The 16,972-nt window shown below is 37.5% G+C and overlaps 2 protein-coding genes across 3 annotated transcripts; one reads left to right on the top strand and one right to left on the bottom strand.

Annotated features, from left to right (window-relative positions):
• The first annotated feature begins 511 nt into the window (after positions 1-511).
• LOC127965178 (coiled-coil domain-containing protein 93) lies at positions 512-9,374 on the top strand. Of its 2 annotated transcripts, XM_052565833.1 has the most exons (24): positions 512-670; positions 1,195-1,308; positions 1,401-1,495; positions 1,591-1,702; positions 2,203-2,301; positions 2,413-2,469; positions 2,706-2,806; positions 3,914-3,943; positions 4,197-4,233; positions 4,795-4,893; positions 5,022-5,072; positions 5,488-5,574; positions 5,757-5,870; positions 5,965-6,027; positions 6,106-6,179; positions 7,058-7,139; positions 7,235-7,309; positions 7,520-7,591; positions 7,677-7,785; positions 8,151-8,233; positions 8,346-8,383; positions 8,527-8,611; positions 8,779-8,892; positions 8,994-9,374. In XM_052565833.1, exons 1-24 carry the CDS (start codon positions 587-589, stop codon positions 9,048-9,050), a joined length of 1,932 nt encoding a protein of 643 aa, XP_052421793.1. In that variant the 5' UTR covers positions 512-586; the 3' UTR covers positions 9,051-9,374. The 2 variants fall into 2 exon arrangements, with proteins under 2 accessions (XP_052421793.1, XP_052421794.1); XM_052565834.1 differs by lacking the exon at positions 3,914-3,943.
• A 62-nt stretch (positions 9,375-9,436) lies between these two features.
• Positions 9,437-15,874, bottom strand: LOC127965177 (ATP-dependent RNA helicase DDX18-like). Its single transcript, XM_052565832.1, has 15 exons — positions 15,730-15,874; positions 15,159-15,339; positions 14,724-14,858; positions 13,643-13,828; positions 13,323-13,458; positions 13,136-13,236; positions 12,838-13,037; positions 12,649-12,763; positions 12,433-12,572; positions 12,190-12,351; positions 11,945-12,097; positions 11,736-11,849; positions 10,840-10,896; positions 10,560-10,737; positions 9,437-10,169 (listed from the first exon to the last, which is right to left on the bottom strand). The coding sequence occupies exons 2-15, from the start codon at positions 15,268-15,270 to the stop codon at positions 10,024-10,026; spliced, it is 1,935 nt and encodes a 644-aa protein (XP_052421792.1). The 5' UTR covers positions 15,271-15,339; positions 15,730-15,874; the 3' UTR covers positions 9,437-10,023.
• Positions 15,875-16,972: the final 1,098 nt, after the last annotated feature.

Below are 16,972 nucleotides of genomic sequence, written 5' to 3'. Positions count from 1 at the left end.
AAAATTAGGATAGCAAATTCTTTAATAAATTCTGTATGGTGTCCTGGTGGCCTGAATACAGAAGCCAGTACAAACATCAAAGGGGATTTATCATTAACACTGTTTCTATGGACAATGTTATATGAAGCACCATTACTTCAAACGAGTTAATGTCATTTCATAGCCTACTTGAATATAAACCTATTTAGAAGCCAACCATACTAAATCAGCAGGATATACAGAATGGTGAAGTCTTAACCAAGCACAACATACATTTAAATTTATATTTGTCTAAAAAAATAATTAATTTAATCCCAAGTCTACAGAACAGCCACTTTTCTCGCCATTGTCATTTATGCAGCATCACATCTCTAAGCTCCAGCCATAAAAACAAACACCGGAAATTATAAAATACCAAAACACTCACGTCTTCACTTATTTAATTTTCTTTATTAAACAGACATTTCAACCAGTAATGTCTCAATAATGTTTGACAACTGAGCAAGTAAGAAATCTTTTCATATTGCACTCATACTGTTTAGTAGCAAACTGTTTTGACTGCGACAGTTTTTGCGTCACGTTACTCACGTGATACATCGTGATCATCATGGCGGCCACCTCTGTGTTCCAGAGAGTGAGAACAGGCTCGAAAATCGGAGCCCAATATGATCAGGAGGGCAATCTCATCAAGGTAATACTAAAAACAAAACACTTAAACCCTCATATGGGCATATTTGCGTTTGCAGTCCGCTTTTATTGCCTTTAAGGTTATGCATTCAACAAATGACTTCAACGTATCAGATAAATAGAAGCGTATACATGTTTTTTTGCCTTCTTATAAAGAGACTCAAAGTACACTTTTATATAAATGACGATAAACGCGTTTGCTAAATCAATACATTTAACCTAATTTGTAAATAATTATGTCTTGGTGAAGAATTCCTGCTGTTTAGTATAAATAAAATGTATTGTCAGGAGAGTGTTACACAATATAATATCAGTAATATCAATTAATGTGCATTAAGAAAATAAATAACAGGTGTAATATAATATATGAGGTGTCTGCAAATGCAATTTTATAAGCTAATTTTACAATTTGTTGTTGCATTTTTAGAAATGTTTGGATATGCTGCCCAAGTTCATTTTTATTTAGAAAGTGTGTTTTAATTGAATGAGTCTGTATATACTGACTTGTGTATGGGGTGTGATTGACAGGTGGAGACACGTGAGGATGAGGAGCAGAGTGTCAAGCTTGCAGAGATTTTGGAGTTGTTGCTCGCTGCTGGTTATTTCAGAGCACGCATTAAGGGACTGTCACCCTTTGACAAGGTACGGCAGACTTTACCCACCTGCACCAATCAAATTAAAGTGTGTTTTACTCACTATTAGATAATTATGAACAGTCTCTGCCTGTACTTTAGGTGGTTGGAGGACTGACCTGGTGTATAACTACATGCAACTTTGACATAGACGTCGATCTGCTTTTCCAAGAAAATTCCACCATTGGGCAAAAAATGTGAGCATGTAGAATAAACATATGAAGAAAGAAAATGTTCAGATTGAACTGAATTCTGGTTAATGCGATTGTCTGTGTCTTTTCCAATTTCCAAGTGCTCTGACAGAGAAGATTGTGTCAGTTCTGCCCAAAATGAAGTGTCCTCACCGATTAGAGCCTCATCAGATCCAAGGGCTGGATTTTATCCACATCTTCCCTGTTGTACAGGTATGTACACCTTCATAACTTTCACATATAAAAGAGCTAAAGACCTACATTACAAAAAACTTGGCTAATCATCTGTATGATTTTCTGTTTCTAAGAAGTTTTGTATGTTTATTTTATGTTATGTTTTTAAGAAGTTTATTTTTGCTCTTTAAGGCTGCATTTATTTGAGGGGAAAATAGAGTGAAATAGCAATGTTGTGAAATGTTATTACAATTTAACATAATGGTTTTCTAATTATATATATATATATATATATATATATATATATATATATAATAGGTTTTCTGGTTTTCAGGTTTTATGATGAATAGAAAGTTGAAATTAAATGAAACAGAATAATTTTTGTCACATTATAAATGTCTTTACTATCAGTTGTGATTAATGCATACATTAAAAAAAAAAAACACTTACAGACCCCCCCCAAAATCCAGTATTATTAATATTAATAGTGAATAAAAAGTGCAAGAATACTTACAATGCATCTTTTGTGGCATCTATAGTGGTTAGTAAAGAAGGCGATTGAAACCCGGGAGGAGATGGGAGATTATGTCAGGTCATATTCCATTTCTCAGTTCCAGAAAACGCATGCATCTCCTGAGGTGAGAGAACAGGCCAACACTGAAATACAAATACAGGGTATTAACTCGGTGAAGTGTCAAATATTTTACAATCTGTAACTGTTGAAGTCTCAGTACATGTGTTTGTTTTAGGATGAGGAGTTTGAATTAAGGAAGGAGAGAGCCATCAGTACTGTGGTGAACGTGTGTGTAAGTATGTAATAAACATTTATACATCAACTACACATCATGAGCTTTAAATCATGATACTTGGCTGACTGAGTTTATACTTAGCCTCTCTGCTGAATTTAATTTAATATTGCCCCCCCCCCCCCCTCCACATGAGAACAGTTATGGTAATTATGTGCCATAAGTTCCTCTTCCTTGTATTTAATAAAAGAAGGTTGTGAGATGTTGAATATGTTATGAATTGTGTTTTGGTGCAGGAGGTTTATGCTCCTCAGAGGCGTTATAAACGGCAGGTGGATGCTGGCGAGCTGCTGGATGAAGAGTCTCGGGTTCATTCTACCTTGCTGGAGTTCGGCAGGTACTCTCTCTCCTCCTTTACAGGACCCGGGAATTTTATACTCCTATCATGTCCAGCTGGAAGTGAACCAAGGATTGTTGCTGTGTTGTGTACTGTAGGCTTTTAAAAGAGCGTAGTTACCTGAGGAGTACTTTAAACACTACCTTTCAAATATTTCAAATAAATGTTCTAAAAGAAGTCTCTCATGCTCATTAAAGATTCAATTATTTGATCGAAAATACAGTACAAACCATTCAAAATAATTTATAGTTTATAAAACCGTTAGTTTCGGTCCTTGATTCTGATTGGTTGAGCTGTGTTCGAAGCTGTTGTAAATTTGTCTACGAACATACCCCTTTGTTTACTTGTTTACAAACATACCACTTTGTTGCAACCACTGAGGAACTACTTTTTTTGGCTGAAGAATACTGTTTTTATTAATATCATTACACTTTCTTTGCTCGGTTTTATTTTGTGAAACCTAACTTAGTATATGGAATAAGCGTTTTATAAAACCAGTAATCCCCGTGAAGCAGTGGTTTACAGTGAATTTATAACAGCTATGAGGGTTTTCGCGTCGTGCCTAAAACCCCTTAACTGTTATAAATTCACTGTAAACCACGGCTTCTTGGGGTTTAGTGCTTTAATATTGGAAAATATGATTTATTACTGTGCTGAAATTGTTTGTCACATTATAAATGTCTTTACTGTCAGTGTTGATCAATTTAATGCATCCTTCATAAATAAAATGTTTAATGTTTTTTTAAAAATCTTAGTGACCCCAAACATTGGAGTGGTAGTGCATGACAACATGTTGCAGATACACATTCAGAGTTTCAAGTATGGCACTTTGATTAAAAATATAAAAATATGGTACTGAAATGGTAGTGTTTTTGTTTAGAATATATAGTATATTTAGTACCAGTTGGGGGGGGACCAGTTTTCATCCAGATTCTCTTTCATTCACCCTCTATTTTGTTTCCTTCATCGTCACTGACACATTTTATCACCATTTCAGGGTCAAACTAAATCTCCATTAAAGGCATCTGTTCATTCTGTACTCCTATCATCATTCGCTTCTCTTTTTCTTTCTTTCTGTCTGTCTGTCTCTTTTATTTCACTCATTAGTCCGTGCCTTCTCATATCACAGTACATGCAGTGAGTATGACTGAAGCTCAGTTTCTGGGAATGGGAGTGACACAGATTGACTTTGCATCAACTGCATTAATGTCTTTACTTTTGCATCTGCCCTAGTGCTGTTTTTCACATATTGCATCTAAATGTATTGGTCATGTGTAATTTCCTGTCATGTGGTGTGTTGTGCCTGTAAGTGTGAAGTGTTTTGAAACCGAATCTTGCAATGAGCCACATGTTGTCTTGAAAAGTCCTTCTTTTCGATCTTTTTTTCTAGGCGCTATGGATTCAGCAAACAGTCTAAAGCAGCCACTGTGAGTATCAGATGACCAAAACATCACATAAAAAGTCCGGTCAGAGAAGGTTACATTTAAGCAACGGATAGTCATATGGATGAATTGGATAAAATGAATGAATCTGTTGAAAAGTAATGGAAATTTATACAGTTGATATTTTTGCTATTTCAAGCTTTGCAGTTTGCTAGAATTGGCTAGTTGTTGTTTAAAAATATGTATCTAGTAATCTTAAAAAAGTGGAAAAGCAATGGGAATGTGTTGGTAATATATTGATCCAAGAGGTTTAGAAGCTTCTGGTAAATGTTATCATTAAATTAAATAATTATTCTGCACTGTAATTTTAAAGGTAGTCTTGCAAGCAATACGTTTGATTCAAAATGCTGCAGCTTTCAGTTCTACAGGCAACTCTGTGTTAATCAGCAAAAAAATGTGTTGAGTTTTTGTATGCACTGACCCTAGAAGCACCCCTGTGGTGTCCATCTGGGTATAAGAGATCACAGATGGACAGTAGGGCTTGGAACTGACCTTTGTTGCTTTTGATTGGTTGTTAGTCTGATCATGTGATGTTGTTTCTTACAGGCAGTGGAGCAGAAGCAGGTGTTGGCTCAGGGCGCGCCGGGTGTGCCTCCTGGAATGACCCAGGTGTCTGAAGAAGAGGACCTGCAGGCAGCAGAGGAGGTCAGTTAGAGGATCATGTGAAACCACACTTCGCCTATAATAACGCACTTGTTTTTAATCAACAACTCTTTTATCTGACTAAAGTTATTGTTCCATTAACCAGTCAGTTCTGGTTGCCTGTTTTACAGCTCAGAATCAAAGCCTTGATGACTGGAATGGCTGCAATGGCAACAGAGGAGGTACATTTCCAAATGCTTAAAACGCAAAAGAGTTTAAAGGGATAGTTCACCTAAAAGTTCAAATTCTTACCCTCGTGTCATTCCAGACTGTTTTGACTTTCTTTTTTGTCTTAAGTATTTTTGCCTGTATAATAAAAATAAGTGTTATTCAGTTTAGTTTTTTCCCACCGTTGTCCAAAAATCGTTTTTTTTGTTTCGCAGATTGGTAAAGAAATGGATATAATGACATGAGGATGAGTAAACAATATTTTTGGGTAGACTGTCCCTTTAAAGGAATAAAGTAACTTTGTGAAAACTTAGTTTAAAGGTGAATTATTTTCTTGTATGTCTGCTCTTACTTATCAAGACGGCCTTTAAGAAAAAAAATCTGAACTGCAGTCTTCTTATTTTATGCTATTTCTGTGTGTGTTTTTAGGGGAAGTTGTCAGCCAGCACAGTGGGGCAGATTGTTGGACTGCAGTCTGAGGAGATCAAGCAAATTGCCACCGAATATGCCGAGAAGGTGAAGAGTGCTAAAACTCTCAACACTCAACCTCTAGGGACCTAGCAGTCCCTTTATTTTTACAAAAAGAACAATGATTTAAGACTGGAATACAATTTTGGAATTTGCAATAAAATTAGAATGTTCTCTGAAGAAGTTGTATAGTGTGTTCTAACCTTCCACATTTCTGCGTGATTGGGCAGGCGGAGCGCTCCGTGGAGGATCGGCCGGAAAGATTTGGACCTGCGCAGCAACACAGGCGTCAACTGGCGTCACTCAACAAACAGATCACTCAAAAAACTAAAGATCTTGAAGAGGTAATTCCACATTCATACACATACCTCACATTACAGAATGCTGATATCACTGTCATTGTTTGTTCATATCTTCATTGTTTCTTGATTTATTCAGCTGCAATCCAAACAGCAGGAGGCTAGAGCCGCATGTGAGGAAGCTAAAGTCAAACTAGCCGAGGTGAGACAATCAGGCACAGATGTAATATACTGACAGATAACTGCTTGACTTGGACCATTAATGTTTGGTTTTTTTTAGGCCACAGCACAAACTGAAAAGCTGGAGAGCGAGCTGAACTCACTGGAGGACGTAGAGTCTCAGGCCGATTCTGGGTAAGCAAACAGAGCACCTGGAATTATTTAAACTGAAGGTCATTGCAAACTGAGCCCGAAATTTTTGCACGTTAAAAAAATAAATACAACCTCATGTTGTGTCAGTCATGTTTACACACTGACTCCGAAACTTTCGTCCATCATAAAAAATTTTGGATCAGGTTTGATTTTTTTTCTGAATTTTTGCATCCTTAGCAAGCATTTTGATAGAAAAGGATGATGAATATGAAAAAAAAAAATTTAACTAAAATTTCGGAGTCAGTGTGCAAGGACATTAGGATCTCTGAGTAGAATCCTCTGTTGAATAAGTACTTCCTGTTTGTATTTAGTATGATGTGTGTACTATAAAAGTCTAATGTAGTCTGAAGTCTGAACATTTGCCATGTTGGCTTTGTCAAGTGACTTAATGGCATCAGTTGCATCTCTTCACTGCCGTTCACTACTTCTCTCCCATGGACTCATGGGGTATTCATTTCGGTTCTTTTCTGTATTATGAATACTTGAATTTGGACATGCTACACTTTTTGCGTAATGGAAGGCAGCCTTGTTTTTCAGTTCAACTAAACCAATGCAAAATCTGTGAGGGAAAATCTTTCACCCTCAACAGAATTCCTGATTGTGTGAATTCCTATTGAAATGACTGCATTTGTCTGCAAAGTTCACTGAATTAAATGTGGGTTACGTAGTTCAGTCTGCTTAGAAATTAATTATTTGCTTCTTTGTGTATGCTATGCTTATTGGAGCATTGTGCCATCAGCTCTGCATCACGCTAACACCAAAGTGTATAGAAATCAGACGAGAAAAAGTCAAACAGCATGATAATTCCTCAGAAGATATCCTTGCGTTGTATTGAAGTATTGTTTGTTTTTATCTTTCAGGTTACTGGAGAAGCTGCGTGCTTTGGTGGCCATGAATGAAAACCTCAAACATCAAGAGCAAACGTTCCGCTCACACTGTCGCGTATGTTACCACCACAACCCTGTTGTTGCACTACTATGGTTTGTCAGTAACGTTGAAGATATGGATGTTTTATTAACAGTTGTGTGTGTGTATAGGAGGAAATGACCCGTCTGCAGCAGAATATTGAAGAGCTGAAGCTGGAGTATGGAGAAGAAGGAGAAGAGAAGAAGGTGCATACATAAGTCATCATAACTGAAATGGAACCTCTTAAGTGACTGATTTTTAACACTCTTCATAGGCAGCAACTCTTCTTGGTGTTAGGATGCGGCTATGCTAATGGCATATCATAAGAAGCTTTTGAAGCAATTCTCCTAATTCCAACATTTTGGAACAGAGCCGATCTGTGTCATTCTAGTTACCCTCTGCATGTGTGTTTGTAGGAGATGAATGTGTTGATTGATCAGCAGTACACTGCAGACAGAGAAAAGCTGCAGAAGATCCGTCTGCTGATGGTAGGTCAAGTTGAACTGATGGTTTTACTCAACAGATTAGTTAAAAGATTCTTTATACTCAGTTTTACTCTACTGCCTCCTACAGGCTCGGAGGAACCGCGAGATTGCCATCCTTCAGAGAAAGATCGATGAGGTTCCCAGCAGAGCCGAGCTGACCCAGTATCAGAAACGCTTTATTGAGCTGTACAGCCAAGGTGCGTGTATAAAGTCAGAATCTGTTTTTTTAAAGACGTTTAAGTTTCCTCCAGTCTTTTAGTATTTTTAGCTTAATCTCTGCCCCTTTTCTACTATTAACCTCAAGCTCACAGTCAGATCTGCCTCCATCCAATCAACAACCTATAGTATCAACTATATTGAACAAAGACCCTGCATTACATTATTTTCTTTCTCAATAATCCGATTACTCAGATGTAGGTTGCAATACAAAAGAAAAAAAATCTCACTGCTTCTGTTACACAATAGCTTTAAGGTGTTGGTTAGAAAATAGATCCAACTGAATAAGCTGAAGTCAGATCTGTGGCTTTTTGAAGCACTCTTTAATTGTTCATTCGCTTTTCAGTTTCTGCAACACACAAAGAGACAAAACAGTTCTTCACACTCTATAACACCCTGGATGACAAGAAGGTTTACCTGGAGAAAGAGGTTTCCGCTTTATCTGTGCTACTGGGAATTCATTTTCTCGTAACTCTTGTCAAGGTTTTGTTTAAAAGGAAGTGCAGGAAAATTGAAACACTGTTTTTTTTTTCTTTCACAGGTCAATCTGCTGAACTCCATACACGATCATTTCCAGCAGTGAGTTTTAAATTCAATTCCAGCATCCTTGTAGAAATGTCCTAATATTACAGCAAGAACCTCAGACCCTCTCAGATGATTGAGTTTTGTAATGTCTATCCTGAAGGCAGAGTTGAATGTAAAGTCTGTTTGTGTGTTTCTAGAGCCATGGCTTCGTCAGGAAGTAAAGAACAGTTTCTCAGACAAATGGAGCAAATTGTGGAAGGAATCAAACAGAGTCGCATAAAGGTACAAATCCAGACTACTATATCATATAATAGATGAAATCTCATAATATTATTTCCATTTTGCATATAAATTTGTTTAATTCCATTCTTGCTATTTGTGGATTTACCCCATCAGACAGGAACATGTATTGCATTATTGTTCATTAATGTGTATTTGTGCACTTAAAGATGGAAAAGAAAAGACAGGAGAATAAGATGCGCAGAGATCAGCTGAATGATGAGTACTTGGAGCTGCTGGATAAACAGAGGCTCTATTTTAAAACCGTCAAGGACTTTAAAGAGGTATACTCTCACACAAGTTTATAGTTTTAAATTAATTTATTCCATACTCCTGTACACAGGGTGTATAGACATTAATCTATTGATATTCTGGTCTGTTGCAGGAGTGCCGCAAGAATGAGATGCTGTTATCTAAACTAAGGGCAAAGGGAGCGTCATAACAGCTGGATTTGCACCCAACCCCATTAACACACAACTCCCAAGTAGCACTTCAAAATACTCCAATCACATTCCCTGATCACATCTGCTTACAGACTGAAACTTGACTGTTCAGTATGTTTGTTGGTCTAGATTCTTCTAGGTTCAGAGATGAAGCATGTAACTTATGTACTGTTAAACTGGCAATGTTTTGTGCCTTGATGTCACTTTATTTAAACCCATAATGTATAAACACAAATTCCCTTACTAATCACCTTTGTTTTTGTATCATGATCATAAAAATCTGCTTCCATAAGATCAAAACACATTAAAAGAGAAATTAACTACCTGCTGATTTGAGATGTATTTACTATAGTGGTTTCAGACTAGCGAGGAGTCACACTACATCTTACAGTGCTGCTTTTTATTTGAGTTTTCATAAAAACATTTTTTATAAGGAAGAAACCCAGAAATTTATAAAATGTTAATATATCTATAATAAAGTTCATTGGTTGTTAATCTCTCACACACAATATTTGTGTGGCATTTCACAGGAAGAGTTTTTAAAAAAGCAAGCATTGTTGTTACATTGGTGCATAAATGAAAATTATTAAATCCTGCTCAGAATTTTCCTTTCCTTAAACAGTATGAAAAAAAATACATATATATATATATATATAAACACAAATGAAAAACCAAAGGCTGATCTATCAAACCCTGCTTGCCACTAAGGTTGTAGGTTCAATCTCAAATGGAGAGGCAACAGCATGAAGAATTATTCACAATATAAGTTTCTATATTTAATGAGTTGGGCCAGTAACAATAGAAATTCAGCATTACATAACAGCTTCTGAAAACCACTTTCTGTACAGGCATGGAATGCAGACTGATCAGAGCTCCTCTCAAATGACTGAGAACAAATGAACACAATGACAATCGTGTAGTCTGACAGCTACTCCATAAAGAGGTGCATCACAAGGAGGATTGATCTTATTCTCAGCGTGAGAACTGTCTACCATCTCCTCTCCTTTTGTTGACGTGTTTGAAGATCTTGGCCTTGTGGACGTTATTCGATTTCTGGTAGCCAAAGCCTCCGCCGCCACCTCGCTTCTGCATCTTCGCCCCTTTACTGCTGTGAACATCTGAGAGAGTTAACGGTTAAGGAACAAACACCACCCGAAGACTCTGACCTTATGAATATTATAAAGGCCTTGTACTGCTAATAGATCTACAGTACAATTCAAAAAAAAAAATTCTTAAGCACCAAATCAGCATATTAGAATGATTTCTAAAGGATCATGTGACACTGGAGAACCGAGTCTGAAAACTAAAAAAAAAAAAAAGTTAATTCAAATTGTATTTCACAATTTTTAAACCGTATTTTTGCTCAAATAAATGCAGTCGTGGTGAGCATATTACAGTCCACAAATGGTAATGATGTACAACCATGATTACACATAATAAACTTAAACTAATAAGTAACAAATTCCACATGCAAGAATATTCACTGTAATACAGTGCTGGAAGGATACTGAGGTCCACAAAAGGTGGCACTTTAAACCCAAAGGACATTGCCACTTTCGGGAGGTCGAGTGTCTCCACATTATAGATTTGTTTGAGGGAATGAGAGTCGTAAGCTCTGACGTAGGATTTGTAGGCCTCCTGAGCTGATTTGTGAAGGTAGTAGTTCTTCTCTATCAGCTTCTCCAACTGCAAAAGACCAAAGAAAATGACAATTTAAAGGATTCAGAGAGGTTATGTTTGAAAATTAGCCAGAGATTTAGTTCAATTTCACTGAATGTGACGTCTCACCTGAGATTGGATATCAGAGATTTTAGCCCAGGAGAACTCAAACTCACTCAAAGGGACCTTTAGAAGAACACGAGAGAGAGAGAGATGCATTTTTCAAGATTCACCTTGACATGTTTAACAGATTACCAGTGTTATATTAGTAGCATATACTTTGTTACTATTTTGAATTAGATTTTGTTTTCACTTTAGTTTATGTCCATATAGTATTTAATAATTTTATATGCAAGTTTAGTTAAGGTGCAAATTTATACAGAGTGAGTATTTAAAGGGATAGTTCACCCAAAAATTTAATTTCTGTCATTAATTACTAATCCTCAAGTCGTTCCAAACCCATCTTCGGAACACAAATTAAGATATTTTTGATGCATTCCGAGAGCTCTTTGACCCTCCCATAGACAGAGAGGGTACGACCACGATCTAGGTCCAGAAACATGGTAAGGTCATCAGTGAAATAATCCATGTGACATCAGTAGTTCAACCTGTAAATTTACAAATCTACGAGAATACTTTTCGTGCACAAAGAAAAATAATTTTGTTCAATTGTTCTAATCGTGAATGAGGAGAAGAATGGTTGAACAAAAATGTTATTTTTGTTTTATCCGCGCACAACAAAGTATTCTTGTAGCCTCATAAAATTAAAGTTGAACTACTGATGTCACATGGACTATTTTACTGGTGACCTTACCATGTTTCTGGACCTAGATTGTGGTCGTACCCTCTCTGTCTATGGGAGGGTCAATGAGCTCTCGGAATGCATCAAAAATATCTTCCTGCTTTGGAACGACTTGAGGGAGAGTAATCAATTATAATTTTCATTTTTGGGTGAACTATCCCTTTAAACTCCTGTCATGATCATACAAAGCCAATATAAAACCATAACCATAGGGACTTCATACTTTGGCCTGTTTGAGAAATCGTAGAAAGCCGAGCTCCTCTGGTCTTAGGATCAGGAGGGCATGTCCTCTACCATTAATACCACGAGCTGTTCGTCCCACACGGTGAATGTACTCCTAAATATCAACCAAAAAGTCACATATAAAAATCCAAATACAAGCGTGTATATATATCTATCAGCAAGGCTGGACTAGGGGCGTGACTGCTCTACCTTTGGATCATCAGGAGGGTCGTACTGAACAATCCAGTCCACCTCTGGGATATCGAGACCTCTGGCAGCCACATCCGTACAGAGGAGTATGCCAGAGTCTGCGTTACAGAACTGGAAAAACGTTGTGGTTCTCTTCGTCTGTTTCTGCTTCCCCTGAAAGAACGTGAAAACAAAAGCACTCATCACACTGCTTCAACGGCACTTCCCATCATCTCGCTTCATGCGCGTATGGCTCTGTGACTCACGTGAATAGCCATGACAGGCAGATCGATGTAGTTGAGCAGCTCATAGTGGTACTTCACAGACATGCAAGATGAGAAGAACACCATCAGCTTCTTCTTACGGTTCTTCTTCAGAAATGTGAAAAGCAGCAGGAAACGTTTTTCCGAAGGACACACGACATATCCCTAAAAACAGCACAAGGTCAAACTCAAATATGATATACCACCCACGACCCATGATAAACTGGTATTGATAAAGAAGTTTACCTGTTCTAGTCCTTCCACGGTGGCCGTGTCTTTGTTGTCATCCACCCCCACATACAACGGCTCCTTCTTGAGGGAGATTCGTGCAAGATCCTCCACTTTACGCGTCTGTGTTGCGGAAAACAACATGGTCTGTCTTTTTTCTGGAAAGAAAGAAATATTTAAGGACGTGCAAGAACCCTGGTTAAAGGAAGTGACTTCAGGGTGTTCAGTTCTTACTAGGCAGCAGTTTGATGATCTGCTTCAGTTCTTCCTCGAAGCCAACCTCTAGAATCCTATCAGCCTCGTCAATGATCAGACACTGGAGGTTCTTAAACATGAACCCGGGGGTGTTCTGTGGAAAGAAAAAGAGGTGGAGTACACTCCACAGACCCAGGTGGCAAAGCTGTTGACAGTAAAAGGCCTGACCTGCAGGTGATCGAGAAGTCTGCCAGGTGTAGCAACAATGATATTGACTCCATTGGAGAGTTTCTGGGCTTCAGCAGAACGATTGCTGCCGCCCATGATGAGGCCATATGTGTGCACATGATGAGTCATCAGCTCCTTCAGCACACCATACGTCTGCATGGCCAACTCACGAGTGGGAGACAATATGACCACTCCAGTCCCTGACACACACACACACAACAATGTCACACCTCTAAGGTCATATGGACATCTCTGCTATGACTACAATCAATCAGAGAATGACAATATATACACTCACCATTTCTGGGCATAAATTTGAGTTTGTAAATAAGCTCAATAGATGGAATCAGGAAAGCCAGAGTTTTACCGCTTCCTGTTTTAGCGGCAGCCAACACGTCTCTGTTTGGCAAGAATGAGCACATATCTTAAACATTTATACAAGAAATAAACAAATGTGATGATGTTAAATGTGAAGGCAAACTCACCTTCCTTCCAGCAGAGGTCGTATGGTCTTGTGCTGGATCTCAGTCATGGTTTCAAAGCCCATTTCCTTCACCCCCTTCAGTGTATTCTCACTGACCACTTCAGCCAAAGATGCAAACGACTTGTCCTCAAACGCACCTGAGAAAGTCACCAGTGACGAAAATAAATCATAGTTACCAATTCATGTCTGTGAGAAAAATAATTTTTTTTTTTAACAAAGTTACTTTTCCCCCTGAAATTTGTGTATAACTGTAGAAACTGAATCAGGCTCATCATATGTGACTCACAGCAGAGGGTGTTTAAAAGGTTATGTCATGTTTACCTGTGAGACCAGAAGGAAGCTCTGGTCCATCTTCATCACTGTCATCCTCTTCTGCTGAACCCCCTTTGTCATCATTTCCGTTTTCTGGCACCTTTTCAGGCTCTGTAAATTCCTCCTGTTTCTCATCTTCTCCATCCGATGCTTCTGTTGTCTCTTTAACATCCTGCTTTTTGACCTTTTTCACACCTACAAGGACCAAATCCATTATTACGTAGTATATATATATATATATATATATATATATATATATATATATACACACACATTTTATATGCTATAATTAAATTGTATATTTAGATGCCACCACTCTAACTACAAAAATTGCCCATTGACAATGGCATAGACACTATTTATAACGACATCAGACCAGTGTTGCCAACTTAGCGGATTTGTCGCTAGATTTAGCGACTTTTCAAACCCCCATAGCGACTTTTTTCCAAAAAAGCGACTAGCGACAAATCTAGCGACTTTTTTTTGACAGACCTTATTTATTCTCTGAGACTCTCCAGTACTGCCGAACGAGCACAAGCGCTCGCGCTCTCTCTCTCTCTCTCCCCCCCCCCCCACAGGCAGCGCGCGCACACGCATCTCTATCTGCCCTGTTCAGCGAGCAGAGAGGAGCAGCACTTTCAGTTAAAAAAAGATATTCTGTTGCTTCAAACTCTATTTTACATACAAGTACAGTCGAAATCACAGTTCAACCATTGTCTTAATCTTATGTGTATGTTATTTCATAGTCGTGAATAGGATTTTAGTGCACAGATTAACATCTTTGAGAGCTGGTATGTAGTCTTAATGGACCGCGTTTCAGTCATTATAATATTAATTCCGTTGTCTGACAACAGAAACATTAAAATATAATAATAAAAAACGTTTTATTGAGAATTTTTGCAGCATTAAAATGCAGTACATGAGCACAGAAAGGGCGAGATAATATGACGCACCTACGTCATGAATATGGTAATTACCATATGACGTCATCTAGCGACATTTAGCGACTTTTCAGGCAGGGTTTAGCTACTTTCCATTGAAAGAAGTTGGCAACACTGCATCAGACAATGACAGCAAAATTAATACTCACCAGAAGCTGCGTACCCTGCACCATGCAGTTTTCTTTTCTTTTTCTTCTTAATTTGCTGTGAGGTTTCGTTACTTCGCTGCTGCTCTTCACTGACGTTTGGAGCAGAATCAGATTCGTCCAGAACAACTTTTACCTCTGCCAGATCAGAAACACATGTAGTGCATTTCATCAACTTAAAGCACACTCAATATGAGAAGTCGGTTAACAAGTGTATAAAGTTAAAGTTCCTCGATACAAATACTAAACAACACATAAACGCCATCCTATTCTATAAAAAATAACGTATGTCGTGTTGCTAGGTTAAATATAACTGACTAAAATATAAGATCAAACTTCACGACTGCACTAAGCAGTTGATGTTACATGCGGGATCCGAGATAACGTCTGGGTTAATTAAACATCACATTCATCTTTACAATTAAAGAGAAAACTCACCTTCACCGTTTTCCTCTTCTTCCTTCTGAGCTCTGAGCAATTTGCGTTGTTTATTTTTATCATTTCTCTTCTGAATTTTCTTGCGGAGAATCTTCATCTGCATGTCCGCCATGGCTGCAGTAAACACGTGTGTGCGTGCGTGGGGTCTTTCGCTCAGCTGACTGTCTCGTATTGTGCCTGACTGAAAATATTAAAAACCTTGTAAAACACATTTCGTATTTTGGGTTGCTTGCTACACTATGCACGTTTTAACTTTTTACCATTTAATTTCCTATTTTGACTACTCGTCGTTTTTTGTTTAGTTTGACGATGGGAAACTAGAAATCGCCTAAATTTCTCATTTTTGAACAGCTTGGTTGTTCAAGCCCCGTCTTCTATACGAAAATAATAAACAAGTGGCTAAATAAATAACACAAAGACGTAAATATACAAAAGACACAATAATAAATAAATAACAAATGCTGTGGTAGTGGTTGTTTCAGTCCTGTGTACGACTAGAGCTCAGCAGTACACCAGTAGAAGTTAAATAAATATTAAAACTGCCTTTTATGAGAAACTTTGGCATACATACATTTTCGCCTGTAAAATACACTTTGCTTGAAGCATTGATGCTCTCTGGTGGTGCAATGAAGGAAATATTATATCAACTTTGATGTGTGTCCGTGTTTGTAGCGTAGCGTTTGTTTCTTCATTGTTCGCACCTGGCCTTTATAAAATTCAACATGCTAATAGAAAAGACAATATTCTCCCACTTGGCATAAACTTTCACCGCTGTACGTTAGTAGACATATTGAACTACTAAAAAGTATGAAGTGTATTAAGAGTTTATGTAGTATTTGCATTGAAACAATGAAAACTATTGTACTAAAAAATAATAGATTTAAGCTCGTTTTATGGTCTGCATGTGTTCTAAGCACATTTGTCTTGTCTACAGGGTTTGGTAAGTGAACACTGAGATGGCAAAGAACACTGGATTCAGCACTGATCACTGAAGTGTGCAGCTTTTCACATAATGGAGTAATACACAAAATCTTTGTAACACTCAAACATATACATTACATTCAGGGCACGACAATTTACTATTCAAGTGTTGGCATTTTAACCAACAAAATATTTTTTTAAGTTTATCAAACAGAAGGGTTTCATCAAGATAAGGTTACCAAACAAAGTGGTGTTGTCTGGATGTTTGATTGAGTATACAACTCACCATCCTTTGATTGCATTGAAAAGACGGATGGGGTCAGCAGGACCACAGATCTGAATAAAATCTTCTCTACTCATTTTCAGAAGATCAGAACCTGAAACATTAACAAAGCAGTTCAAATAGTATCTAATAATTACAATTGTGTAATTTCTAGTAAAAACTTGAATACAATGAATTTGTTTCAAAATGTAGTGAGCTGCATATTATTGTAGATTAAGTGAGGGTAATGTTGATTATAAATAAACTATCAAAAAGTTGTTTGGGATCAGAAACACTTATCTGCAAATGTTAAAAAAAAAGTCTCTACTGCTCACCAAAGCTTACAGTTAGTAAATGTTATGTTAAATAACAATTCTTTTAAATATTTGACAACTTAAATTAAAATCTCTGGTCTATTTAACTCGCGTGACTGAACTTCTTATCTTTTATAATATTTGCGCATGCTGCGGATAGGTTTCTGGATGGCTTCAGCGATGCTCTGACAGACTCTTCAACTCATTTTATTACAAACACAGCTGGAAAAACTGATACTGTGTCCATCAAAGGTAAAGAATGAGTTGCTTTATTAACTAGATTATGCAATATTATGTTTGAGTGTGCGCAGGTGCTT

Source organism: Carassius gibelio, chromosome B9 (assembly GCF_023724105.1).
Source record: "Carassius gibelio isolate Cgi1373 ecotype wild population from Czech Republic chromosome B9, carGib1.2-hapl.c, whole genome shotgun sequence".
NCBI lineage: Eukaryota > Metazoa > Chordata > Actinopteri > Cypriniformes > Cyprinidae > Carassius > Carassius gibelio.
The sequence above is the reverse complement of the archived record's forward strand: the minus strand, read 5'-3'. Positions and strand labels throughout refer to the sequence as shown.